Consider the following 21761-nt stretch of genomic DNA (forward strand, 5'->3'; position numbering starts at 1 on the left):
TTAAATTATTTTTTGTTTCAGAGACAAAATACGTGGGACATGATAACATTAGCAATTTTAAGACGATTAGCAAGCGCTCGACCAGCCCCGATTGAACATGTACCTCCTAAAGATTTTGCAGTGCCGTCCAAAACAGAGAAAGAAAGCAATGAAGCCAGTGGCGTCGATAAAACTGTAAAAGAATACCAAATATTTTCCGGTCTCTCGCAGTATGGTCCTTGGGGCTTTTTGTTAATAGGCGTTTTAATTTGCGGGGTCATGCTACTGATTTGCGGACTTTGGGGTATGTATTAGACTTATAATTTAATTAAGTATAATATAATTTCTTTTAGTATCAGCATAAAGTAAATATATAAAATTATCAATTACAGAGTGTTACTGCCGTCGACCTCAACAGCCTAGTCCGCCTCTGGTAGATCCTTGTGCCTCAATCTCTCCTGATAATCATGTGGTAGCAAGTAATTTAGAAAATATTAGTCCGCCTCTCTATGATGAATTGGACACTCCACCAGCTTATAATATCTTATTTCCGCCGGAACAAAAAAGTATACCTGTAGCAACAACCAGTGACCAGGGAACGAGTTCTGGTAATATTCCAGTGTAAATGAAGATTACTATTAGTTTTTATTTTGTTTTAATGTGTATCACAAAAAAACGAGTTTATGGATCTTAAGTCTTATTAATTGCTGAACTAAATGAATGAGATGCCCTCCTGGTGCATCTCAGTGAATGTGAAGATGATGAACTTTAAATAATTGACGCTTTGACTTAGGTTTCAGGAACTTGCTTAAACTGTGATTTCTTCTATACTTATTCAAGGAAGTTTAAAACTTATCTTTGAAAACAAACAAGTTAATTTAGCATTATTATTTAGAAATTTGAATATATATTTTATGAATTATGGCATGCTTCCAATATTCCGATTATATTAGAAGGATGCAAACCATAATTAATATTGTTATTTTTGCAGGACTATGATATAACTTAATATCATTTTTTTTTAACTAAAAGGGATCTCAAGAGCCTTTTAGAGCTTTTGCCCGTACACTAAGTATAATCATATAAACATTAAATAATTTATTTATACATTAACTAATATATTAAATGATTATCATTTAACCTGACTGCATATCAACAAATTTAGTGTTAGTATTCGAAGTATTTTATTGCAAACCAAATATATATTTCAATTTCTAGCTTTCCTTTTATAAGTTTTGATAGTTTGACATGCTTACTTTGCTTAAGTCAATAGTAAACATTTGTCACCATACTATCTTTAATTTTCAAAGAAATGAAACAATGCAAAAATATAAAATACGCCAATTATTTAAATGTTGAGAATTATTATTTTATTTCTATTTCTATAGTTATTGTCACAATCAGTATTTATCTTATAGACCATAACTAAAATAAGTGATTTATGTAAATATTGTAATAGAAGATGTGTAAATGGTTAGAGATATTGGGAATGAATTTGAGTCACTATATGAGAAACGTTTTTAATTATTTTATGTCTCCTTATTTTTATTATTTTTGATAACATTTGAAGATTTAGCAAAAAATATTGTAAATGATGTGTTATGAGACTGTAGTTACAAATGTTTGAATGATATAAGAAAATATGAACTATTTTTTATATTCTAGACTATATTATAATTGTAAATATGTTTATCAATAATAAAGTCATTATATATAAATATAATAAAATTTTATTTTTTATAATAAAATGCCAATTTATCTATAATTTTTAAGTACTTCCACTTTATACTACTTCTTAATTTATTTTAATCTTCTTGAAATTTGAATTCATATTTAATTTACCACTTTCACAATTGCGCAAGTTAATCCACGTTTTTATGAATTTTCACAATTCTTACAAATTTTTATTAGGCCTGTTATGTTTTATAAGATAATATTTCAAACCATGAACTCCATTACTGCGCAAAGGTTTCAATAATCGCCAAATTATGAACAATTATAAAAAATCTTTTAGAAAATGAAATTAATTCGTTAAAAAAATTGTAAGTTCGAATTTCAAACCAAATTTCAAATTACAACAGTTTTAATTAAAATAACATTGCATAGTTTATCAGTATAAATCCATAATATTTGTAAAAACGTTTTAATTATAATTTCTTTTACTTTGTTATCATATTAAGAAGTTTAGTAACTTTGAAAATCCATAATTTTCATAAAGTCACCTAGAAATATTTATCAACTTATTTAAACCTTATTTTATTATTGAATGGAACAGGTCCATTTTCAAAAGGAAATATTTTGAATAAATCAGTACAGAGATAACAAATTAGAATTTTAGATAGCCATTTGTGTTTGTGGTTACTGCAGCCAGTCGCAAAGATTAAGAAATAACCTTATAACTTTCTTCCAGACATTTTATGAAATTGCAATGAGATAAACTTTCAAAAACTTTATTTTCTTATTTGAACACGTGGGAAGATATTTTTAAACGTTCGAATAACTGCAATAGTACGAATAAATCGTAACAGATGGCACCTCGAGCTGTTTTCGTTTTGTCGTCCAGGGTTGAGACAAAGATCAAACGTCAATCATTAATTTCCTAACACAAATTCTAACCTTATTCAGACGTGTCAAATTATAAATTATTGACAATAAAATGAATTTTTATTCATTTTTTCTACTAACCAATACTTTTATTATATGTGATAAATTAGTCTCTGCTACTCATATCAAAGGAACATTTAATACAGATGACTTTTATAAATTTTTAGTTAAATTTGGATTCCAAAAACAGATCGACATTCACAAAAGGATTCGTTTGGATACATATTTGGGAATATTACTTCTAAATCTAATTTTACTTATCCTCTAACATTTGCTGTTTTGGATAGAACCAGTTTTTTAGAATATTATGGAAATAGTACCATATTGGACAAAGACATAGCCTGTGAGAGAATGTTTCATAAGCTAAATGCTACTTCTTATGATCCGAAATGCAATAAGAATGGACAGGATTTTTTGAGAAGAATACCTTGTAAGACGAATGAATTGTGTGTTGATGAAGATACTCCTTGGAATGTTATCAAAGGAAATCAGTTCACATATGTTATAAGAGATTTGTACCAACCAAGGTATACATTGTTAATTATTTTAACAAAATATTTTTATGACATACTTTCATTTTTAACTATTACGACTGATGATATTTTGCTATTAGTTCCGAAATCTCATTTTATCTTATTTGTTTATTATGTTTTATTTATTATAATAGATAATAAGATTGTTAAGTATTCATTGTAAATACTTTTTTCAGATTCTGGTATGTATCAATGGTAGCATGCTATAGAAACTCTACCACATGCAAATGGCACCATTACAAGCCTCCGATCAAAAATACTCAAATAGAATATGATTTCTGGTTAGTAAATGGAAACCCAAATCATTCCTCCTTCAATCCACTAGTTTATCAATTTTCTTTTGATCAGCAAAACACTCTAGAATTATATTTTGTGTTTTGGTGTGTATATGTGATACTGGTTCCTTTGCAATTGTACGCTGTAAGGACACAGAAACATCCAGTCACAAAATTATTTACAGCAAGTTTGTTACTTGAATTCATTGCTATTTGTTTTGCATTGATCCACGCCTTGAGTTTTGCATTAGATGGAATTGGTCACATTGAATTGGATAGAACTGGGGATATTCTAGATATTGTTAGTCGGGTAAGCTTATATCAGAATTTAATTTTCATAGTTAATTTAGTTAATAAATGATAAAACATAAATTACTAATTGCAGACATTATTTATGTTACTACTTTTGCTGTTGGCAAAAGGTTGGGCCGTTACAAGACAAGAATTAACAACATCGAACAAATTATTGCTTATGAGCATTTGGATACCTTATTGCGGATTTCATGTAGTCTTATACGTATGGAACCGGGTAAGAAATTAGTACTAAATAATAAAATTATTTTTCGTGCATAAACTGAAAGATTTATTTAAATTTGTTCAATTACAGACCGAAGTGGATATAATATCAGAAGTTGATGAGTATCAAACATGGCCAGGATGGCTTCTTTTAGGCAGCAGGTATAAATTTTATTAAATATACCTATTTATTCATTCAATAAATATTTATATGAATATTTTTATTTCCAGATCAATTATCATGCTTTGGTTTCTTTGGGAATTACGAAATACCATGAAATACGAGCATTCTAATAAAAAGTTGGATTTTTTACTGCATTTTGGAGCATCAAGCTTAGTTTGGTTTATTTATCTGCCAGTTATTGCAATAGTTGCAACACAGGTCAATCCACTATGGAGATTTAAATTATTACTTGGTAGGAACAAATAATTTTTTTGAATAATAATTAATGAATAAGATTTGATTAATTTCATGTATATTATTGTATTTTTTTAGGGATTACATATTCTGCTGATTGCTTGGCATATTGTGTAATGACTGGTCTACTTTGGCCTACTCGATCAGGACAGTATTTACTTTTAGCTGGCCCAAATTATGCAGGTAATAATACTTTCAATAGTATTGTGCCAACATTCATTTCAATTTAACAATTTGATACATGATTCTATTCATGATTTCATTCATAACATTCTTAATTTTGAATAGGTATGGAGGAACTAGATGAGTTCAATGAAGCTCCCCACATAGTTCACGGTGAACCAATTTTACAACTTGATGGATCAACATGTGATTCTCTTGATGTTACTCCAACAACATCAACATTTAATCTAGGCCCTATGGATATGCATGCTCCAAATGTAGATACATAGGGGTCTTTGGTATGTGAACAATTTTAGATTTTCTTTTTCAAAATTTAAACCTAGTTAGGATTACAATTCGCTAAATATGATGTTTTATCATAAAAAGAGCATTTTATGTTAATTTCCAAAATAAATTAGCATGTGTAAGTTAAGGGATTATTAAATCACAAAGATACCTCTGAAATGGCAAACAAAATATAGCCATTCTCAAACTTTATTTTTTGAGGAAAGTTTGAGGAATCGCATACAATTTTATTATTAATGTAGATATTTTGTGTTGAGATATATTCATAATTAAGTTGATAGTTATGAACATTATACTGTTTGCATGTATTTGCTGAGTTGGAACTGTTTTATGTAATGAAGATATATCTTTTTCTTCATAGATTTAATCATATATTATAAGTTAATTATGATCATTTTGTAAATATTATAGTCATTCAATATTTTAGCTGTACTTAATATATTTGTATATTATATTTCAAAATATTGTAAATATTGATCAGTCATAGTATATAAGTTCATATGACTCACAAAACCTTTAAAATCTTCATTTTGATCTTTTTCATTTTTTACACACAGTTAAATTTTTGAGCTTTATCCACAAAATATGTCCAAGTCAAAATATAGATTTTAGAAAATATTTCTTTATTATGTAACTCCTTGAGATAAGTTTTAAATAATTATTTCCATATGTATCATTTTTAATTGAGGAATAATTATTTATATATATATAAATGATATGTAGGTTGTGCAAAAAATACTTTGATATGTGACTTGTTTTAATCATTGTATTATATGGTAGTAGTAAGAATGATTAGCATTTTTATGATGTGATTTAATGAAAAAAAAATTATTTTGCAACTGTTTCTTAACAATTGTAAAATGATGATTATTTCTTGAACACTATTTTAATTTTATGTTGTTATTTAGAGTATTATTTTATTTGATTGAATACTATTTTATTGGTAATTTTATATTGTTTTATAGGGGTAGATATATTATTGTACTGATAGATTTTTTATACAGATAGAAATATTATCACAGATTTTATACATAGTGAACAATATACAAATCATGTTATTACAATATATGATCACATTTAAGTTTCTCTACACTTTTATTCTATAAAATTTTATAAAAATCATTATTACCAAATCAGCACGAATAGTGTTTACAAATTTAATCATATCAAAAGTACATTAAGTGAAATAATTAAATTTAAAATAAATCAATTTATTAGACTAAGGAAAATGTGATTGACAGTTTTAATGGCTTTGTATATATATTTTCAGCAAATTTATTATGTGATTTGTATGTAGTTGCAAAATTATTTAAGTTTTATGGTATCAAATGCAAAATGATTTTATGTTATTGAAGTTGAAAATTATTTATTTATAATCTGCTCTTTGTTGTATATTTTTTATAGAAATTTATTATGTGATGTAAAAATGTATGTGCATGTGTTTATCATGTTTTTATATATTATTTAAATGAAAATAAGTTGAAGATATGAAACTTGCCATAAAATTCCATCTGGAAAACTTTTGTTGAAAAAGACTTCTTACCTTATATGAAGTTTTTATGAATCATTCAAACATACAATTTATGTATCAAATCACAATTTGTTTAATGATTAACTCAAATAATAATGTTACTTGTGCCAAATTTCATATTTAATTTAGAAATCAAGTATATATTTATTACTTTGAATTTATTTATATATTTAGATGTACATATATAGCATGATGTATTGTGAAATAATATTAATTTTAAATTAAATTTTATATAATTAAAAAATTGCAGTGAGGCCTATAAATAACTAAAAATATTTTGGCTATATGCTATTTTTATGGCTATATGTTTAAAATTATTCGTTATATGGAGAAATGTTATATATCATGTTGTATGTAAATGAAACAGTAGATGTAATATCTATACAATTAATCGAAATACATATAAGTCTGAAAAATTTAATACATGAATATATAAAATTTTACATGTTTCATTACTTTATTAACTTTATAAAGATATTAAATATATATATATATATATATATATATATATATATATATATATATATATATATGCAAGTAAAATTTTTACATTGCTATGATTGTATCTATTTGCGTTAAATTTAATTTTCAAATTTCAGCGCTAGTTTGGAACGACCTGAACTTGTTACATTTCTTTTCGCGTTTTTTTTAAATGTCATTTTACATAAAATCTATAAATAACTTTATTATTATTGCATATTAAATACAAGTATTTAAATTTAAAAACTTTTGCACATTAATTATATATTGATAATAAGAAAATAATCTAGTAAAACAAATCCTAACAAAGCCTGTCAAATGAGAATGCCCATATGTCAAATTTCAACCGATGGCGAACTGTCAATGTCATAAAATAAAAATAAAATTAATTACATTACAAGGACTAACTTTTACTTAATCGGAAAACGAAGTGTTAAAATCAGTTTCGTATTTTAAACTCATTTTTTAAGTTGAAGTTTGAATGTGATTCTTCAATTATATAATTATTTATTTTTTCTTGTGACGACAGTTCTCGTTCATGAATTAATCATCAGTCTGTGATGACCTAACCTTTGTGCTTTCAAATGATAATGATGTCTAAGTATTAGTTTATCGACGTAGGTTTAAATATAAACTGAATATTATTCATCTGAAATGATATATTTGTTGATTCAAAATGGGTTCTGTATGGAAACGACTTCAACGAGTCAATAAAAGAGCTGCTAAATTTCAGTACACTGCTTCTTACCATGAGTTAACTCTTGAAACAACTTCCAAATGGTAAGGGTTATTATTATGTATTATTTATTATTTCATAGATATTATTTATAATAGTGCTAGTAATTATTCAAAATCTATTTATAGATTTTGATTTTTATAAACTGTTAACAAACAAGTAAATTGGTTAATCAAATATTGAATCAAATTGAATTTGTGTTATTAATATCATAGATAATTACTATTTAAATAAATTGTGCAATTCAAAACTTATGTTTAAAATTAGATAAATACATAAGTTTGGTTTTACAAATGGGAATTTAAATAGTAATTTCTACTTATACAATTATTTTAATGTAATCAATTGATTTAAATTATTTTTATTGTCTTTTATAGTTTATTGATCATTATATGTATTGTTTTATACAATTACTTTGCACATTTGTATCTATGATTAAGATTGTAGAAATCATCGCAGTATTTTAAATAATATATTCTTATAAATTTTCTAATCATTTTCTTCTCGTCTAATAAGATTCTTTATTGTGTTTGCATAACATTGAATGAAGAATGATTGCTTTTATATGCAATTGATTCTCTTGTTTGATGAATAAAACACTTGTATTCTTTCAAACGCATGCATAAGCATAACAAGTGCATGTAGTATCTGTTTTTATATAAATGCTGTATCATTATTTAATTTTTGTTTGTAAATAGGTGTTTTTATTAATCATGTAAACAAATACTCAATTGTATGTCTAATATGAAATCTTATAACAAATAATTATATTTCAATTTAATAAGTATGTATTAATATTAATGATTATACAGGAGGCCTAATAAATTGAGTATAGTATGGACAAGGAGATCAAGAAGGGTGGTTTCTACCCCCTTACCATGGGAACCAGAAATGAGCAACCCATTAGTTGGCAAAGTCTCTTGGACAGTCCCGGATAACCATACTGTAAATGTTACTTTGTTTATTGATTCCCGGACACAAGAATTAGAAGATAAAGATTGGACTTTTGTTATAGAGGATGTATGATATTAAAGAGCATTAGTATCATGTTTGTAATAAAATACTACTCACAACTCTGTTTCTTTTCTCAAGGTTGCACCAAATGGGAAAAGACGAGCTGTTGCTACTCATAATCTCAACATGAAGCAATATGCTAGTGTTGATTCTAAACAACATACACTAATTTTAGATCTCAAGCCTATCACACGAAAAATAACGTCCGTCCAATTAGAATTAACATTGAATTGTGTTCTTCTACGGGAGGGAAAAGCAACGTAAATATTATTTTATATTTATATATGTATAACAAACCTAAAGAATTTATTTTAAAACTGTTATATATAATAATTAATATCTCAGAGATGAAGATATGCAGTCTATTGCAAGTTTGATGTCAGTGAACAACACTGTTGAAGCTGATGTTGCACATCTTGATGATTTTGAAGTTGATGATATAACTGACACCGCCGAACTGATGGATATTACACAACAACTTGATATGCTCACAAATAGCTTAACCGGTTCAACGAGTACTCCCATGAGTGGTTTGTTAAATGCATTATCTTTTTCTATGAATTCCACTTCATTGAAACATTTTAATTAAACTTTACTTCATAAAAATAACTATATACCAAGAAAAATTACTAATAATAATTTGAACAATTTTTGATATAATCTTCTTTTAGTGCCATCATTATCTGAAGACCGTACCCCAATTGTAGAACTTAGCAGTATGCATGATTCATATAACACACTACCATTGGATACTCCCAGTAACAAAACTGAAACCTATAATTACATAAACAGCGCTTTGGATACAAATGACAGAAATCAATCGACTTATGAGAAGAAATCAAGTATAAGTGATCTCCCAAGCAATATTTTGATAAATAAATCAAGTAGGGATCAGAAAAATCATAGACAAAATTTACAACCTTTGAAATTGATTAAAAGCTATGATTATAATAATAAGTCCAATGAAAAGGGTAAAAGTGATGTGATTTTAAAACAGATGGATGGAAACAAATTGCATGTAAATATATTTTTAAAAAATTTATTAAATCTAATTTGAAAAATTATTTTTAAATGCATGTTGTATATTTTTTTTACAGGTTACTGTTCCAGAGGACTTCAATCAAGCAACTCCTGGACAAGATTTATTAGAATGGTGTAAAGAAGTAACAAAAGATTGCCCAAATGTTCGGGTGACTAATTTGACTACAAGTTGGAGAAATGGTATAGCATTTTGTGCTATAATACATCATTTTAGACCCGATCTTATGTGAGTCAAATGTTATTGTATATATCAATTATATATATATATATATATATATATATATATATATATTACTAATGTTATTATCAATAAATCCATTAATACTTTTCATAGAGACATGTCTTCTCTCACACCACACGATGTGAAGAACAATTGTCGAGTAGCATTTGAAGCGGCTGAATCCCTGGGAATTCCAAGAGTAGTAGAACCCTCTGATATGCATTGTTTAATGGTACCAGATAAATTGGCAGTAATGACATATTTATATCAACTCAGAGCCCATTTTACTGGACACCAACTCGAAGTTCATCAAATAGGTAATGTTCTTATTTATTATGACACAGAAATAGCATAAAATAAATATATAGATAGGTAAAAATAAATTTTAATGATAAACTATTATTTGATGCATTCAGAGACTATTATAAACACTAATAATTATTTATTGCTTTAGGCCAAACAACCGATGAATCAAGTTATAAAGTAGGCAAGATTGGCAAGGATGATACTGATGATATATCAGTGCAGTTATTTAGTCAGGAAATAAGGAATTTGAGAAGAAATAGGAGTGAAGAAAAGTATGTCTCACGAATGATGTCATATTTAATTATTATCTTTTATTTGAGTTAGAAACAGTAATTGATAAATATTTTTTTACAGATCCAAGGCTGAAATTGATCAACACCAAGTGAAAGAAAAGTCTCCTACATCTGTAAAAGATGTAAAAGATCTGATCTTGGCCAGTTCTAAAAGTATTCTTGGCAAAGTATTATCACCCACTAAGGAAAAACTTTCAGCATTTGCAACAAAGATTTCAGAAAGTAATCAGTTTTCAAATAATGATAATGCTAAACAAAGCCAGGGTAATAATAAAAGTACATGTGATATGACAAATTCAGATGTAGTGATTACAAAACAATCTGAAGTACTTGATAACAAGAACAATATTGATAAAATTACAAATGTTAATTCAAATAAACCACAATTGATGACAAGAAGGGAACTTACAGATCCTTTTGGGTCCGATGAAGAAGACAATATTGACGAAAATATAGATCAATCTCACAATAATGTCACACACAAAAATAATGAAGTTGAGAAAGATGGTTCTGAATATAATCAAAAACAGGTATTATAAATAGTTTCATCATTTTTCAATATTCCAATTCTTTTTCAAAGACAATTAACTATTTATGTACCTTATCAAAGTATATTTAATAATTCTATTTATTTTGCCTTCTATAGTCAAAACAGTTTATGTCACGTCATGAAGAATTAAGGGAGAGAGCAAGAAGTTTGCTTGAAAATGTTAAACGTGAGACTTCAAAAGAGAAATCTCCTGGGACTGAAACTACGTCTAGTGTTCAGGTAAATATTTACTTAAAATATTGATAGAAATGAAATAAAAAATGATCATAAATATTTCCTTTTAATAGCAAGAAGATGATAGACAAGCTCAACTCAGGGAGCGTGCACGTAAAATTATTGCTGAAGCACGCACCAATTCTATCAGTCCTGTTTCCAATGCAAATTCACCAACTAAAATCATAACTCTGTCTTCGAGACATAGTTCACCACAAAATTTATCAAACAGAAGTTCCCCACTGAATGAAGGAAAGGAAAAAAGAAGCAATTCAGCCAGCAGAAAGTCTAGTATTGATTTGGAAAATAATAGACAGTCACCAGTGAAAAGCATTACAGGTGTATATCACAAACAAAATTTAGTAATTATTTAGTAAAATTATTAATTATAAATTTTATTAAAAATTAAAATTTAAATTTGTAATTTAGGTGTAGAAAAGAATGGTAATTCCCATTGCATTCATTTAGCAGTATTTATGACAAATCAAGTCCTGATAGAACTGAAGCAGTAAGTAACCAGGAAATATTTTTCTGACAAAAATTTATTAATTATTACCTGATCTATAAAACAAAAAATATGTATTTGTAAAGCTTGATATTTTCTGTTTCAGCCTTCCTATATTCAAATTGAGTTAGAGCTACTGGAAAGGGAGCAAAATGCAATAGATCTGGAAGCCAGTATTCTTGAGGGACGCTTGAGAAAAGCTATGGAGTCAGAAAGTGGTGAATCGGAAGATGCATTGATGTCTCAATGGTTTACTTTGGTCAATAAGAAGAATGCTTTACTTAGAAGACAAATGCAGTTAAATATTCTGTATGTATCTCTTATACTTATGTTTATAAAAACTATATTTTTATTTATTGCTATAAAATTAACACAATTTTTTGCATGCAGTGAAAAAGAAGATGATCTAGAACGCAAGTTTGCTATGCTCACAAATGAGTTGCGAGCAACAATGGCTGTTGATGATTGGCGTAAAACAGAGCAGATGAGAAGCCGGGAAGCATTATTATTGCAAGAACTTGTCAACATCGTCAATAAACGTGATGAACTTGTTCATCATTTGCATTCACAGGAGCAAGCGTAAGTAAAAAATTAATTTTCTCTTTTTATCTAATTTTAGTTCATGTATTGAAAGTTCTTTACCAAGTTTTATTTTTTCAATATCTGTGTTTTTTTTTATTACAGAATTGAAGATGATGATGAAATTGAAAGAAATTTGGAACATGTAGATATTCAGAGGAAAGAAAAGTGCGTTATTCAATGAATTTTGTGTAAGTAAAATATTGCATTGAATATTAATTTCGAACAAAACTAGAATAATTTTTGATCGCTACTTAATTTACAAATAAATAACCCCCTGTTCTGATACTCAGATTAAGCTAAGTTTTATGATGCATATTACCAGTGCTAAAATATTTAGTTATTATTAATATATTATGAGCAGAATATTACCAAAGATATATTATGTAGAATTTTTTTATAGCGAGCATGGAAATTTCCATTTAATTACAAATCTATTTATTAGGGCATATTAAAAGTAATTAATTTATATAGATTAATTTGAAAGCTTTATTTTACATTGACTATCAGTGATGATGAAAAATATTTATGTATTAGACAAATTAGTTTTTATTTATTTAATGTAAGGATCATCAAATTTTGTGTTGAAAGTACAAATTGTTTATATTCATTAACGAGAAACTTAATGTAGTTATTTATGTACAAATTCTTCTGACAAGATGCAAAATGATTTTATATGAATTTTAATAATTTTAGCAGAATATATAATTTGTTTGCTTAAAATAAACTGAAAGTAAAATACTCTTCTATTCAACTAAAAAAATAATATTCAATATGCTTTCATACAATATATTTTTTTGTACAGAAAACTTACAAATATTGTCAGTTACTTAGATCATGAATTTAATTTAATATTTTTATGTGAATGAAGTTAAAAAATCAAATTTCTGCCCATGGCCTTCAAGTTTATTGCAATAGGTTTTTGCTTAAGTGTGACAGCCTAAACTTGCTAAATATTAACGAAAATATGATTTTATGTATAATTACAATTAAGGCATAATTCACTTTCTTGAAACTAAACTTGCAAAATATATTCACATTATTTTCACTAAGATGTGAAAAAAATACACAATGTATTTGATATAAATAGGTAAAAAATAAGCTTGATAATATAAAATGGCTTTGAAATTAAGAATAGAAAGTTATAAATAAATAAATGAGTTTTATTTTATAATAATTTTAAATGCTTTGTTACACTATCTACTTTTTCTACAGTATCAGGTCCTATGCCTAAGACAGTTATTGTACCTGGAGTTACCTGTGTGTGACCAGCATCACGGACAAGCTCGGCTGTGATGTTTGAATCTTTAGCTTGCTTATAAATTTCTTCAAGACTAGCTAAATTATTAACCTTTAAAACTACTTTGGCTTGGCCTCTTTCAATCCATGATCTCAATGTTTTTCATTTGTAATTGAAGACTTTTCGTAGCATAGAATGGCAGCGTGGCAACATTGAGCAGCTATTTTACCACTACGCAAACCTATGTCTGTTCTAACAACAAACACCATTTTATATTTATAAGCAGAACTAGTTAATAATCCTTTCACTATCTTTAAAACCATTTTGAAGTAATAAAAATATTAGAGTGATATTATTTATTGGCGTATTTTTCAGTTTGTTTAGTTGTATAAGCTTGCATACATGCTTTAAAATTTTGAACAACGTCTTGGCATTTTCTCCAATCTTGTTTCTCAGCTATACATTCCTGAAAGATAGGATAAACACTATCAGTCATCACAAAATGATTTTGTTTTACTTAAATTAAATACACTTAGTACATATATCTAATTTATTTAATATATTTGATTAACAGAACCAGATTCGAATTACTTGAACTTTATAGTGCAAATCTATACATCCTGTTTTCTTTAACATTGTTTCAACTGGGTCTTCAATTTCATTTTCGGTCATCGTAATAACTAACTAATAAACTAATATTTTGCTTTATTCTGTAGTTAACATTTAAAGCAAATTTCTGCATACATATATTTAAACTTATTACTTAATACTTACAAAATATAAGGTTAGGAAATAGTTCAGCACATGGCCACAATTGCGCTAGTGTGCGAAAATAAATAAGTTCTGCACGAACTTCAATTTGCATACCGCGTGTTTGACAATAGTTTAAACGTCAAAAACACAAAAACGCATTCGAGATAAAAAAAATATAACAAAATTGACCGTTGACCCTTTTCTCACACTGTTATCAAAAATAATAGTTCTAACCACTTACATTATCTCATTCACACTGAAATACATTTATGAGTTACATTATTTACATATATCCCAGAAAATATCTAACCATGTTCAATCCATTTTCAATTTACAATGATAAAGTGAAAACCCCGGTAGTTAATATCACAAAAGCAGTGATTAATCATTATACTAAACGTATAAATGCTAGATACTTAACTGTTAAAGATATTTTGCTGAGGGGAGCAATAGTAGCTTTAGCTACTTCTATTATTGTCTGGTTAGCAATATTTATGTACATAGTGTTTTATTACACATATATGCCTTCAATTTCACATATTAGGCCAGTGCATTTACAATTCAAGTAAGTTTGACCAATATATCCATTTATTACATTATCATGTTGTGCAATTTTATGTACACAATACATATTTAGAATATACAGAATGAATCATCTTCTTAACTGGTATTATATTAATTATTTTCCGTAGATCTTGTGAAGAAGGACAAGCAGTATGTTCATTTCCATCAGCCCATGTATCATTGACTAAGAAGCAGCAACTTCTTATGATTGGACAGCCTTATAAAGTTTATCTATATATAGAAATGCCTGAATCTGATGCAAACAAAAATCTTGGTTAATATTATAATAACAATATAATTATCTGTCTTGTTCTTGTTTAACTGCTTTAATTTTCTTAGGGATGTTTATGGTCTGTGCTGAAATGAGAGATACTGCTTCTAAATTGAGAGGACACTCTTGCAGGTTTGTTTATTATGTCATTAATTTGAATCGGAAAATTCAATGTAATCAAATCAAATACTACTACAGGTCAGCTATGTTACACTATAGAAGTGATCTATTACATAGTTTGAATACTTTGGCATTAAGTCCTTTATTAATCATTGGTACTGCTGAGCAAAAACAAATAGTTCCCGTTGAATTATTTTCAAATTATGAAGAAGATCAAGTAAGTATATTATTTTATGTCTGCCTCATAATGTTTGTTTTAATTAAATAATTGTATCATATATTAAATTTCTTGTTTTTGTTCTCAGAATTATCCTGTTACTGATGTGTATGTTGAGATTCAATCCAGGAAAATCGAATTTTATTCAGCTAGTTTACACATAACTGCTCATTTTACTGGATTACGATATATAATGTTTCATTGGCCAATATTATCTGCAGCTATAGGTAAAAAGCTTTTATATTATAAGAAATATTACTTTTGCATGATACAAATAATATATATAGAAACAATTTTCTAAATTGCATGATCTTTTAAAAATTTAAAGTAATTAGCAATTAATGTATAAATCATAACAGGTATCAGTACCAACTTATTTTTCATTGCTCTGGTGTGCCTTTTGAGCTGGTATCATATGTCTGATACAACTTGGCTTGAAGAAGTAGGGCAAAAATGTATGACCAAAATAAGAAGAAGTAAAAGCAAGACCGTTGAAACTGAAGGTAAACAAGCATAAAATGTAGTAAATTATATTTAAAATTGATATTCATTTATGGAACATATATTTTAGATTCTTCAGTTGAGGATATTAGTCTATGTGAAAGTGATACCAAAGAAACAGAATTACGTCTTCGCAAAGCATTTAATGAAGAAGAATAAACATTCTTTTTTCTAGAAATATGTTGCTTGATATGTACCAAAGAGATTCTACTTATATTTTTTTACTTATGGCATTCCACTGATTTTAATCTTAATTTAATATTAATTTTATAGATTTAAATCAATAATGTTCTTTATATAAATCATTTTGTGATGAATATTTTCAAGATATTTGTGTAAAATATTTTAATACTCAATTTTTGTTGAATATGTATATAAAGTAACATGGCTTTGTGAATTATATGTAATTAAGAAGTACTGATCTAAATGTGATATAAACTCAAAGAATAATGAGAAGATAGAGAATACACAGTTTATCATGGCTATTTGAAACAACTGTTATTTTAAAAAAGTATATTTATATAATGTAATAATATATCAGATGCTACAAAGTGAAATCTTTTATTTATGAAAGAAATTATTTAAAAATACTGTGGATTATTGATTCAAAATCATTCAATGTTAAGTCAATATGATGCATATTAATTTTTAGTTAAAAAATAAATAAAATATTGGTTTCTACTTAATTTATAAATACACAAGTCAGTAAAACATAGCACTATATCAATGTCTCATATAATAAAAAATCTACTTTATTCTAAAATATATTTTTATTTATTACATATTTAATGAATAAATAATTTAAATTTTACCGCTTCAAATTTTCAAAATGGTGCCCGTTTATGTCAAATTTTCACTCGTTCTTCAGTTACACATTTGCTTCTTACTGTAGTAGTTTAAATAGTAGTTTTATTACGATAGTTATTTACAGAGTGTTTATGCTGAATTAAAAACTAAAATCATTTTTAAATAGAATTATTTAGAAACTCGTATGAGTTGCCCCAAAGCATTGTAGGAATATATTGGATCACGAATCGGTTCAACGTTCTGGTATCTGCAAGGTTAGTGTTTAGGTTAGTTTTCATTCTATATTTTGTAATAAGTTGATTTTGATTTATATTTTACTTGATCTGTGCGGAATATCCATTCGTCACTTGTTCATCTTTTGATTGGGTAGCTTCATAACTCACTTTTTGCAATTGGTTATTTGGGAGCAAGATATAGTATTGGCCGGCGGCAAAAGCGCTGGCCGTAGTTGCATCGGCACCATTTTCCTCGTCATGACTTGTTTCCTAAAACAGATTTTTAATATATATATATATATATATATATATATATATATATATATCGGATCGGTTAGAATTTGACTCCGCTTCAGGGCGGAGTTACATCCGCTTAACAACTCCACGACTCCATCTTTGAAACCGAAATACTCGACACAAATCTGTTCTATAGTGCGTTGTGTATGTATTTTAAGATTTGGCAAATCCCATTAATTATTTGAATTTTTTTTATAAACAGTTCCACCATATTTGTTGATATTATTATAAAGTCACGATTTTAAGCATTTCTATATGCTTGCATGATGAAAGTGAGAATAAATATTTGGTGTCCACTAGGCATCAGGCGACCAGAATTTTTATAAAAAAAATTATTTTTCTAAAAAATTCACAAATAAATGACGGGTTGTAAAATTTTTTGGTCGACCACATGATCGACTCAATGACTCGTAATTTTAGCAGTGTACCAAAGCAAAAACGCAAAACTTGAGAATCAAATTCAATTTAATTATTTTCTTCTGATGAGAAAATAATTGATTTTTTGGATTAACTTTATATAAAAATAATGTAGTAAACTTTGTAATAAAAGCAAAACATTTATCATAAAATATTTTCACCAAATAATAATACTTCTGCTTTCTAAATTTCTCTTCTGCTATTTCCATTTAGGAATTAATATCATATCGGGTAGTTCGATTAGCATATTATTACTTTTACACAATTATATAATTGTGTAACAGTAATAATATAATACTAAATATTTTTTGCTGCTTAGATACTATTGATATCACTGATAAATCTTGCACTCTGAAGTATTGTTATTTCATGCTATGGAAAAACCATATTAAATGTATTTAGTTTTGTGTATTTTTCGGTATGTATATTCCTGATTGTCGTAGTTAGAAATATGACCCCTTACGATTCAATAAATTATACATTTGAGCTTTTAAAACTCGAACATAAGTTCATTGTTCTGTATCTTTGAAGTAATATTTTTGTATTTTCCGGAAAATACACAATGGCATTATTTTGACTCGTATACCTAAAAGGTCGCAAAACTGCCTATGAGACGAGAAAGCGACCGCTTCGTTCCCAAAGCAAAAACGCAGTAACAGATTTAATACCAGTTTAGGAAAGTCTCCGACACAACTCCGCTCGGATTCACTCCGAGGGAGGAGTATATATATTATATATATATATATATATATATATATATATATATATATATATTTGAAGTATTTTGCATCCTAATCGAATTCAAAAAGGTAAAAAATAATTAATATACTATCTATAATAATATTTCGATTTACTTACATCTAGTTCTTGCTGGTTGCTTTTTGTTACGGATTCAGTGGCCTGATCTTCAGGTTTTTCCGTCGTTGTCGGTCTTCCATATTGTTCTGCCAGAGCTTTTCTCAAAACTTGAATTCTTTGTTTCCGGAAAACTGGAGGAGGACCAGTGCTTGGTAAACCTAGTAGAAGAATTATAATTATTACTCTTAAATAAAATAAAGATCTTTGCACTGCTTGCTTAAATCCAAGTAATTCTATTTGATGAATCGCCACTTATGTATTTTATGACTTGCTTCTAATTGATTCGAGCAATCTCTGATTGCCTTAAGTGACTTTATATATACGATATATATATATATATATATATATATATCGTATATATATAGATATATATACGATATATATATATATATATATATATATATATAAGTTTTTCATACCTTGAACAGTTAATCCGTCGTCTTGTGTAGATGATGGTTCATATCTTTCCGTGGTTGTGGCTTGAGGGCGACGTGGAGGTCCATATTTGCTTGCCGGTACACCTTGGTTTTGGTTAGATGGATAACCTTGCTTTCCTGGATATCCTTCATTTTTATTTTGATTTCCGTGATAACCTTGATTTTGGTTCAGGCTTGATGGATATTCTTGGTGCTGGTTCCGGTTTGAAGGGTATTCATGATGCTGGTTTAGATTGGATTGATATTGTCGATTCTGGTTTTGGTTTAATGGATAGTCTTGATTAGCTGGATATTCTAGCTTCTGCCGGTGATTTACTGGATAATCCTGGTCCTGATTATCTGGATATTCTAGTTTCTGGCGGTGATTCATTGGATAGGCCTGGCCACGGTTTTCATTTACTGGATAACCCTGGTTCTGGTTTTGATTTGCTGCATAACCTTGGTTTTGGTTCTGATTGGCAGGGTATCGTTGGTTCTGATTATTATTGGCTGGGTAGTTTAAATTTTGATGATTTTGATGATTTTGATTTGTTGCATAAGCTTGGTTTTGGTTCTGATTATCAGGGTATCGTTGGTTCTGATTATTATTGGCAGGGTAGTTTAAATGTTGATGATTTTGATTTGTTGCATAAGCTTGGTTTTGATTTTGGCTATTCAGACCAGCACCGGCGTATTCTAAACGCTGTTTGCTGAGTTCTACATCATATTTTACTGGAGGAGCTGCAATTTGCGCGTAGCCAGTTTGCTATATTAAAAATTATAATTTTATTACAAAAATATAATAAATCGAAGTAATAAATAAAATAAAATTGAAATCACTGATTTTATACATTCGAAAATGTTTGAAATGTTTTTCCAGTAAATAATTTTCTATCTATTTGTCAATTTATATCGAACCAAATAGTGATGTAATTCATCCAATGAACGTATCATTCATAAGCGGACAATTTGGATCTTTAACACGATTCTTTCAAATGTTTATTGGACACCGCGTGAATTGATAATGGCCCAATTGCGCCAGTCTTGATGAAATTCAATTTAAACTCTGATATATTTATTAAAATTGCCTTTAGTGTTGTAATTAAGCTCTGATTGTTTACTTTGATCATTGCTTAAATGTTTCATTGAAGCGAATTCGTATTCAATTGTAATAATATTTACTAATTCACGGTTTTTGTGAATGTCGATCAACAATTTTATCCTCGTACTTTATTTGGGACATATTTGAAACTGGAAAGTCTTGCCTTATTCAATTTCCTCTCTTGTTTTTTTATAAGCAATTTTAATGATATTTATTTTATTATATTCTTTATTTATAGAAATATTTATGTAAACAATATTTTAAGAATTTATAAGAAGTAGACCAAAGTAAATTTACTTATATATCTTATAAATATATATAAGGTCAGTTAGTTGAAATTTCACTTAATTTGTTGACTTTTATTTCGAATTTGTAAATTAAAATTTTTATTCGAGAGACAAGATTTTATTATTGACTAGCTGACCCGGCAAACGTTGTTTTGCTAAGTAAGGTATATTCTAAACAATTTCTAGAGAATCAATAATATTAATAATTTAAGTCTTTAAGCATGTGTTGTTTGAATGCTATGTACAATGAGGTATTATAAAAACAATAAACCCTATTAGTTTGTCTATGTTTTGTCAATACAATCAAACTGAAAGTTTTATACACTTTCTATAGAAAACATGGTATAATCCAATCCAAGTATTTTTTGGTCTTTTGTCTTATTGATTACGTTTCAAGTTTTTCAGATTCTTTTTGGATTGTGGATTTTATGTATAATTGTAAATAATACTACTGAGCTTATAAAAAAATTTCAAATTTCTGCGAAGAGAGATAGAAACTGAATTAAGTATTTCTTCTTTGACCTGCTTTTTGAAAAGTTTCAAGTAACATTCGATGAATTAAAGTAAATTTAATAAAAAGTATATATGTAGAGTAAGTTAGTTTCTACGCGATTTTGAAATATTATCTCACCTTTCCGACCATCTCTGGATTGGTACGAATTTTTTAAGACTAAGACTGGCCAAATCGGTTTAGCCGTTTTCGAGTTTTACCGAATCATTTGATCTAGAGCTCCATTTTTATATATAAGAAGATTATGGCTTGCTTATAAATAAATAAATAAATTTTCGCACTTTTATTCTCGGCTACATTTGAAACATGGAACTTAATTTATTTTAATATTTAATATAAAGAATTGATTTCATTTAGAGATAAAAAAATTTAATTCATCAATTAACTTCAATTAAATTAATTATTTTCAACAATCTTTAAGAAGTTGACAAAAAATTCATTAGCTCATATGTTTTTTCATATAAAATTATAATTTTTTATTTGTGTAGGAATCGAAAGTGTTGCAAGCCTTATAATCCTTATCACATAAAATAGTAAAATAGTTAGTAGTATAAATAAGTTGGTAAAATAAGAATCATCCTATATTTACCCTTTGAGGTGGTGCAGCAGGATTAAAAGCAGGCCCGCTGGGTTTCCAGCCTGATGGTGGGTAAGGGCCACTTGGCTGTTGGGATAAGCATCCTTCGAAAATTGCCAATAGGCCTAAAGTTATGGCAAACACCTAGATAGAAACATCAGAAATAAAAGAAATATCGAAATGCATCGATCTAACTGACACTGACTTATTCATAAATAAGTATTTCAATACAATTTTATTCAATTCAATTTTTGAATAAAAAAATTCAAGAAGATTGATTTTTCAGAATTACACCAAATTTATTTCTACTCACCTTCATGTTATCCTAAAAGTTTTTCCAAGCACCA

General features: G+C 27.6%; 7 protein-coding genes across 8 annotated transcripts in view; 5 read left to right on the forward strand and 2 right to left on the reverse strand.

The window, feature by feature from the left end:
- LOC113363326 overlaps positions 1 to 990 on the forward strand; it is an 81016-nt gene extending 80026 nt beyond the window's left edge. Inside the window, exons 7-8 of one of the 2 annotated variants that reach the window (XM_026605821.1) lie at positions 22 to 283; positions 372 to 990. In XM_026605821.1, the coding sequence (XP_026461606.1) occupies positions 22 to 283; positions 372 to 604 (495 nt within the window). In that variant the 3' untranslated portion in view covers positions 605 to 990. The remainder of the gene's footprint in view (positions 1 to 21; positions 284 to 371) is intronic. The other variant, XM_026605820.1, reaches the window with a different exon arrangement.
- A 1687-nt stretch (positions 991 to 2677) lies between these two features.
- Positions 2678 to 5111, forward strand: LOC113379958 (transmembrane protein 145; the record flags this gene model as incomplete). The annotated part of the gene is given in 8 exon segments (XM_026619567.1): positions 2678 to 2762; positions 2765 to 3110; positions 3293 to 3701; positions 3777 to 3920; positions 3999 to 4069; positions 4139 to 4323; positions 4404 to 4508; positions 4614 to 5111. Coding segments are annotated over 8 exon segments (1509 nt in total), but the record flags the coding sequence as incomplete, so codon positions are not given.
- A 2207-nt stretch (positions 5112 to 7318) lies between these two features.
- On the forward strand, positions 7319 to 11944 carry LOC113363311 (EH domain-binding protein 1). Its single transcript, XM_026605806.1, has 13 exons — positions 7319 to 7584; positions 8353 to 8560; positions 8633 to 8814; positions 8900 to 9084; positions 9226 to 9572; positions 9652 to 9821; positions 9930 to 10132; positions 10270 to 10393; positions 10476 to 10944; positions 11061 to 11183; positions 11252 to 11516; positions 11607 to 11685; positions 11789 to 11944. The coding sequence occupies exons 1-13, from the start codon at positions 7481 to 7483 to the stop codon at positions 11811 to 11813; spliced, it is 2484 nt and encodes an 827-aa protein (XP_026461591.1). The 5' UTR covers positions 7319 to 7480; the 3' UTR covers positions 11814 to 11944.
- A 1485-nt stretch (positions 11945 to 13429) lies between these two features.
- LOC113379974 (peptidyl-tRNA hydrolase 2, mitochondrial) lies at positions 13430 to 13824 on the reverse strand. Its single transcript, XM_026619568.1, has 2 exons — positions 13682 to 13824; positions 13430 to 13637 (listed from the first exon to the last, which is right to left on the reverse strand). Exons 1-2 carry the CDS (start codon positions 13822 to 13824, stop codon positions 13430 to 13432), a joined length of 351 nt encoding a protein of 116 aa, XP_026475353.1.
- LOC113363527 (cytochrome c oxidase assembly factor 4 homolog, mitochondrial) lies at positions 13660 to 14272 on the reverse strand. The gene is made up of 2 exons (XM_026606019.1): positions 14093 to 14272; positions 13660 to 13967 (listed from the first exon to the last, which is right to left on the reverse strand). The coding sequence occupies exons 1-2, from the start codon at positions 14171 to 14173 to the stop codon at positions 13854 to 13856; spliced, it is 195 nt and encodes a 64-aa protein (XP_026461804.1). The 5' UTR covers positions 14174 to 14272; the 3' UTR covers positions 13660 to 13853.
- Positions 14273 to 14478: 206 nt separating this feature from the next.
- On the forward strand, positions 14479 to 16158 carry LOC113363387 (seipin). The gene is made up of 7 exons (XM_026605884.1): positions 14479 to 14819; positions 14947 to 15092; positions 15158 to 15221; positions 15288 to 15426; positions 15515 to 15653; positions 15786 to 15929; positions 15998 to 16158. The coding sequence occupies exons 1-7, from the start codon at positions 14524 to 14526 to the stop codon at positions 16084 to 16086; spliced, it is 1017 nt and encodes a 338-aa protein (XP_026461669.1). The 5' UTR covers positions 14479 to 14523; the 3' UTR covers positions 16087 to 16158.
- A 768-nt stretch (positions 16159 to 16926) lies between these two features.
- The window catches only part of LOC113372485 (ubiquitin thioesterase trabid), a 43194-nt gene continuing 38359 nt past the window's right edge, over positions 16927 to 21761 (forward strand). Inside the window, exon 1 of the mRNA XM_026612822.1 lies at positions 16927 to 16988. The gene's annotated coding sequence lies outside the window, so the exon portion shown is untranslated. The remainder of the gene's footprint in view (positions 16989 to 21761) is intronic.

The sequence above is a fragment of the Ctenocephalides felis genome, unplaced genomic scaffold (genome assembly GCF_003426905.1).
Source record: "Ctenocephalides felis isolate EL2017-DRISC unplaced genomic scaffold, ASM342690v1 CF-g0.4_SCAFFOLD_00845, whole genome shotgun sequence".
Taxonomy (NCBI): domain Eukaryota; kingdom Metazoa; phylum Arthropoda; class Insecta; order Siphonaptera; family Pulicidae; genus Ctenocephalides; species Ctenocephalides felis.

Bases quoted from the DNA above. Each gene is read 5' to 3' on its own strand.
- LOC113363311 (XM_026605806.1), top strand. From the start codon at position 7,481: ATGGGTTCTGTATGGAAACGACTTCAACGAGTCAATAAAAGAGCTGCT. The intron at 8,815-8,899 runs GTAAATATTATT...TTAATATCTCAG, and splicing joins CTACGGGAGGGAAAAGCAAC to AGATGAAGATATGCAGTCTA. The intron at 10,945-11,060 runs GTATTATAAATA...TGCCTTCTATAG, and splicing joins CTGAATATAATCAAAAACAG to TCAAAACAGTTTATGTCACG.
- LOC113363387 (XM_026605884.1), top strand. From the start codon at position 14,524: ATGAGTTACATTATTTACATATATCCCAGAAAATATCTAACCATGTTC. The intron at 15,654-15,785 runs GTAAAAAGCTTT...AAATCATAACAG, and splicing joins AATATTATCTGCAGCTATAG to GTATCAGTACCAACTTATTT. The intron at 15,930-15,997 runs GTAAACAAGCAT...CATATATTTTAG, and splicing joins CAAGACCGTTGAAACTGAAG to ATTCTTCAGTTGAGGATATT.
- LOC113363527 (XM_026606019.1), bottom strand. From the start codon at position 14,173: ATGACCGAAAATGAAATTGAAGACCCAGTTGAAACAATGTTAAAGAAA. The intron at 13,968-14,092 runs GTAATTCGAATC...CCTATCTTTCAG, and splicing joins ATTTGCACTATAAAGTTCAA to GAATGTATAGCTGAGAAACA.
- LOC113379974 (XM_026619568.1), bottom strand. From the start codon at position 13,824: ATGGTTTTAAAGATAGTGAAAGGATTATTAACTAGTTCTGCTTATAAA. The intron at 13,638-13,681 runs GTCTTCAATTAC...ATGGATTGAAAG, and splicing joins GCCATTCTATGCTACGAAAA to AGGCCAAGCCAAAGTAGTTT.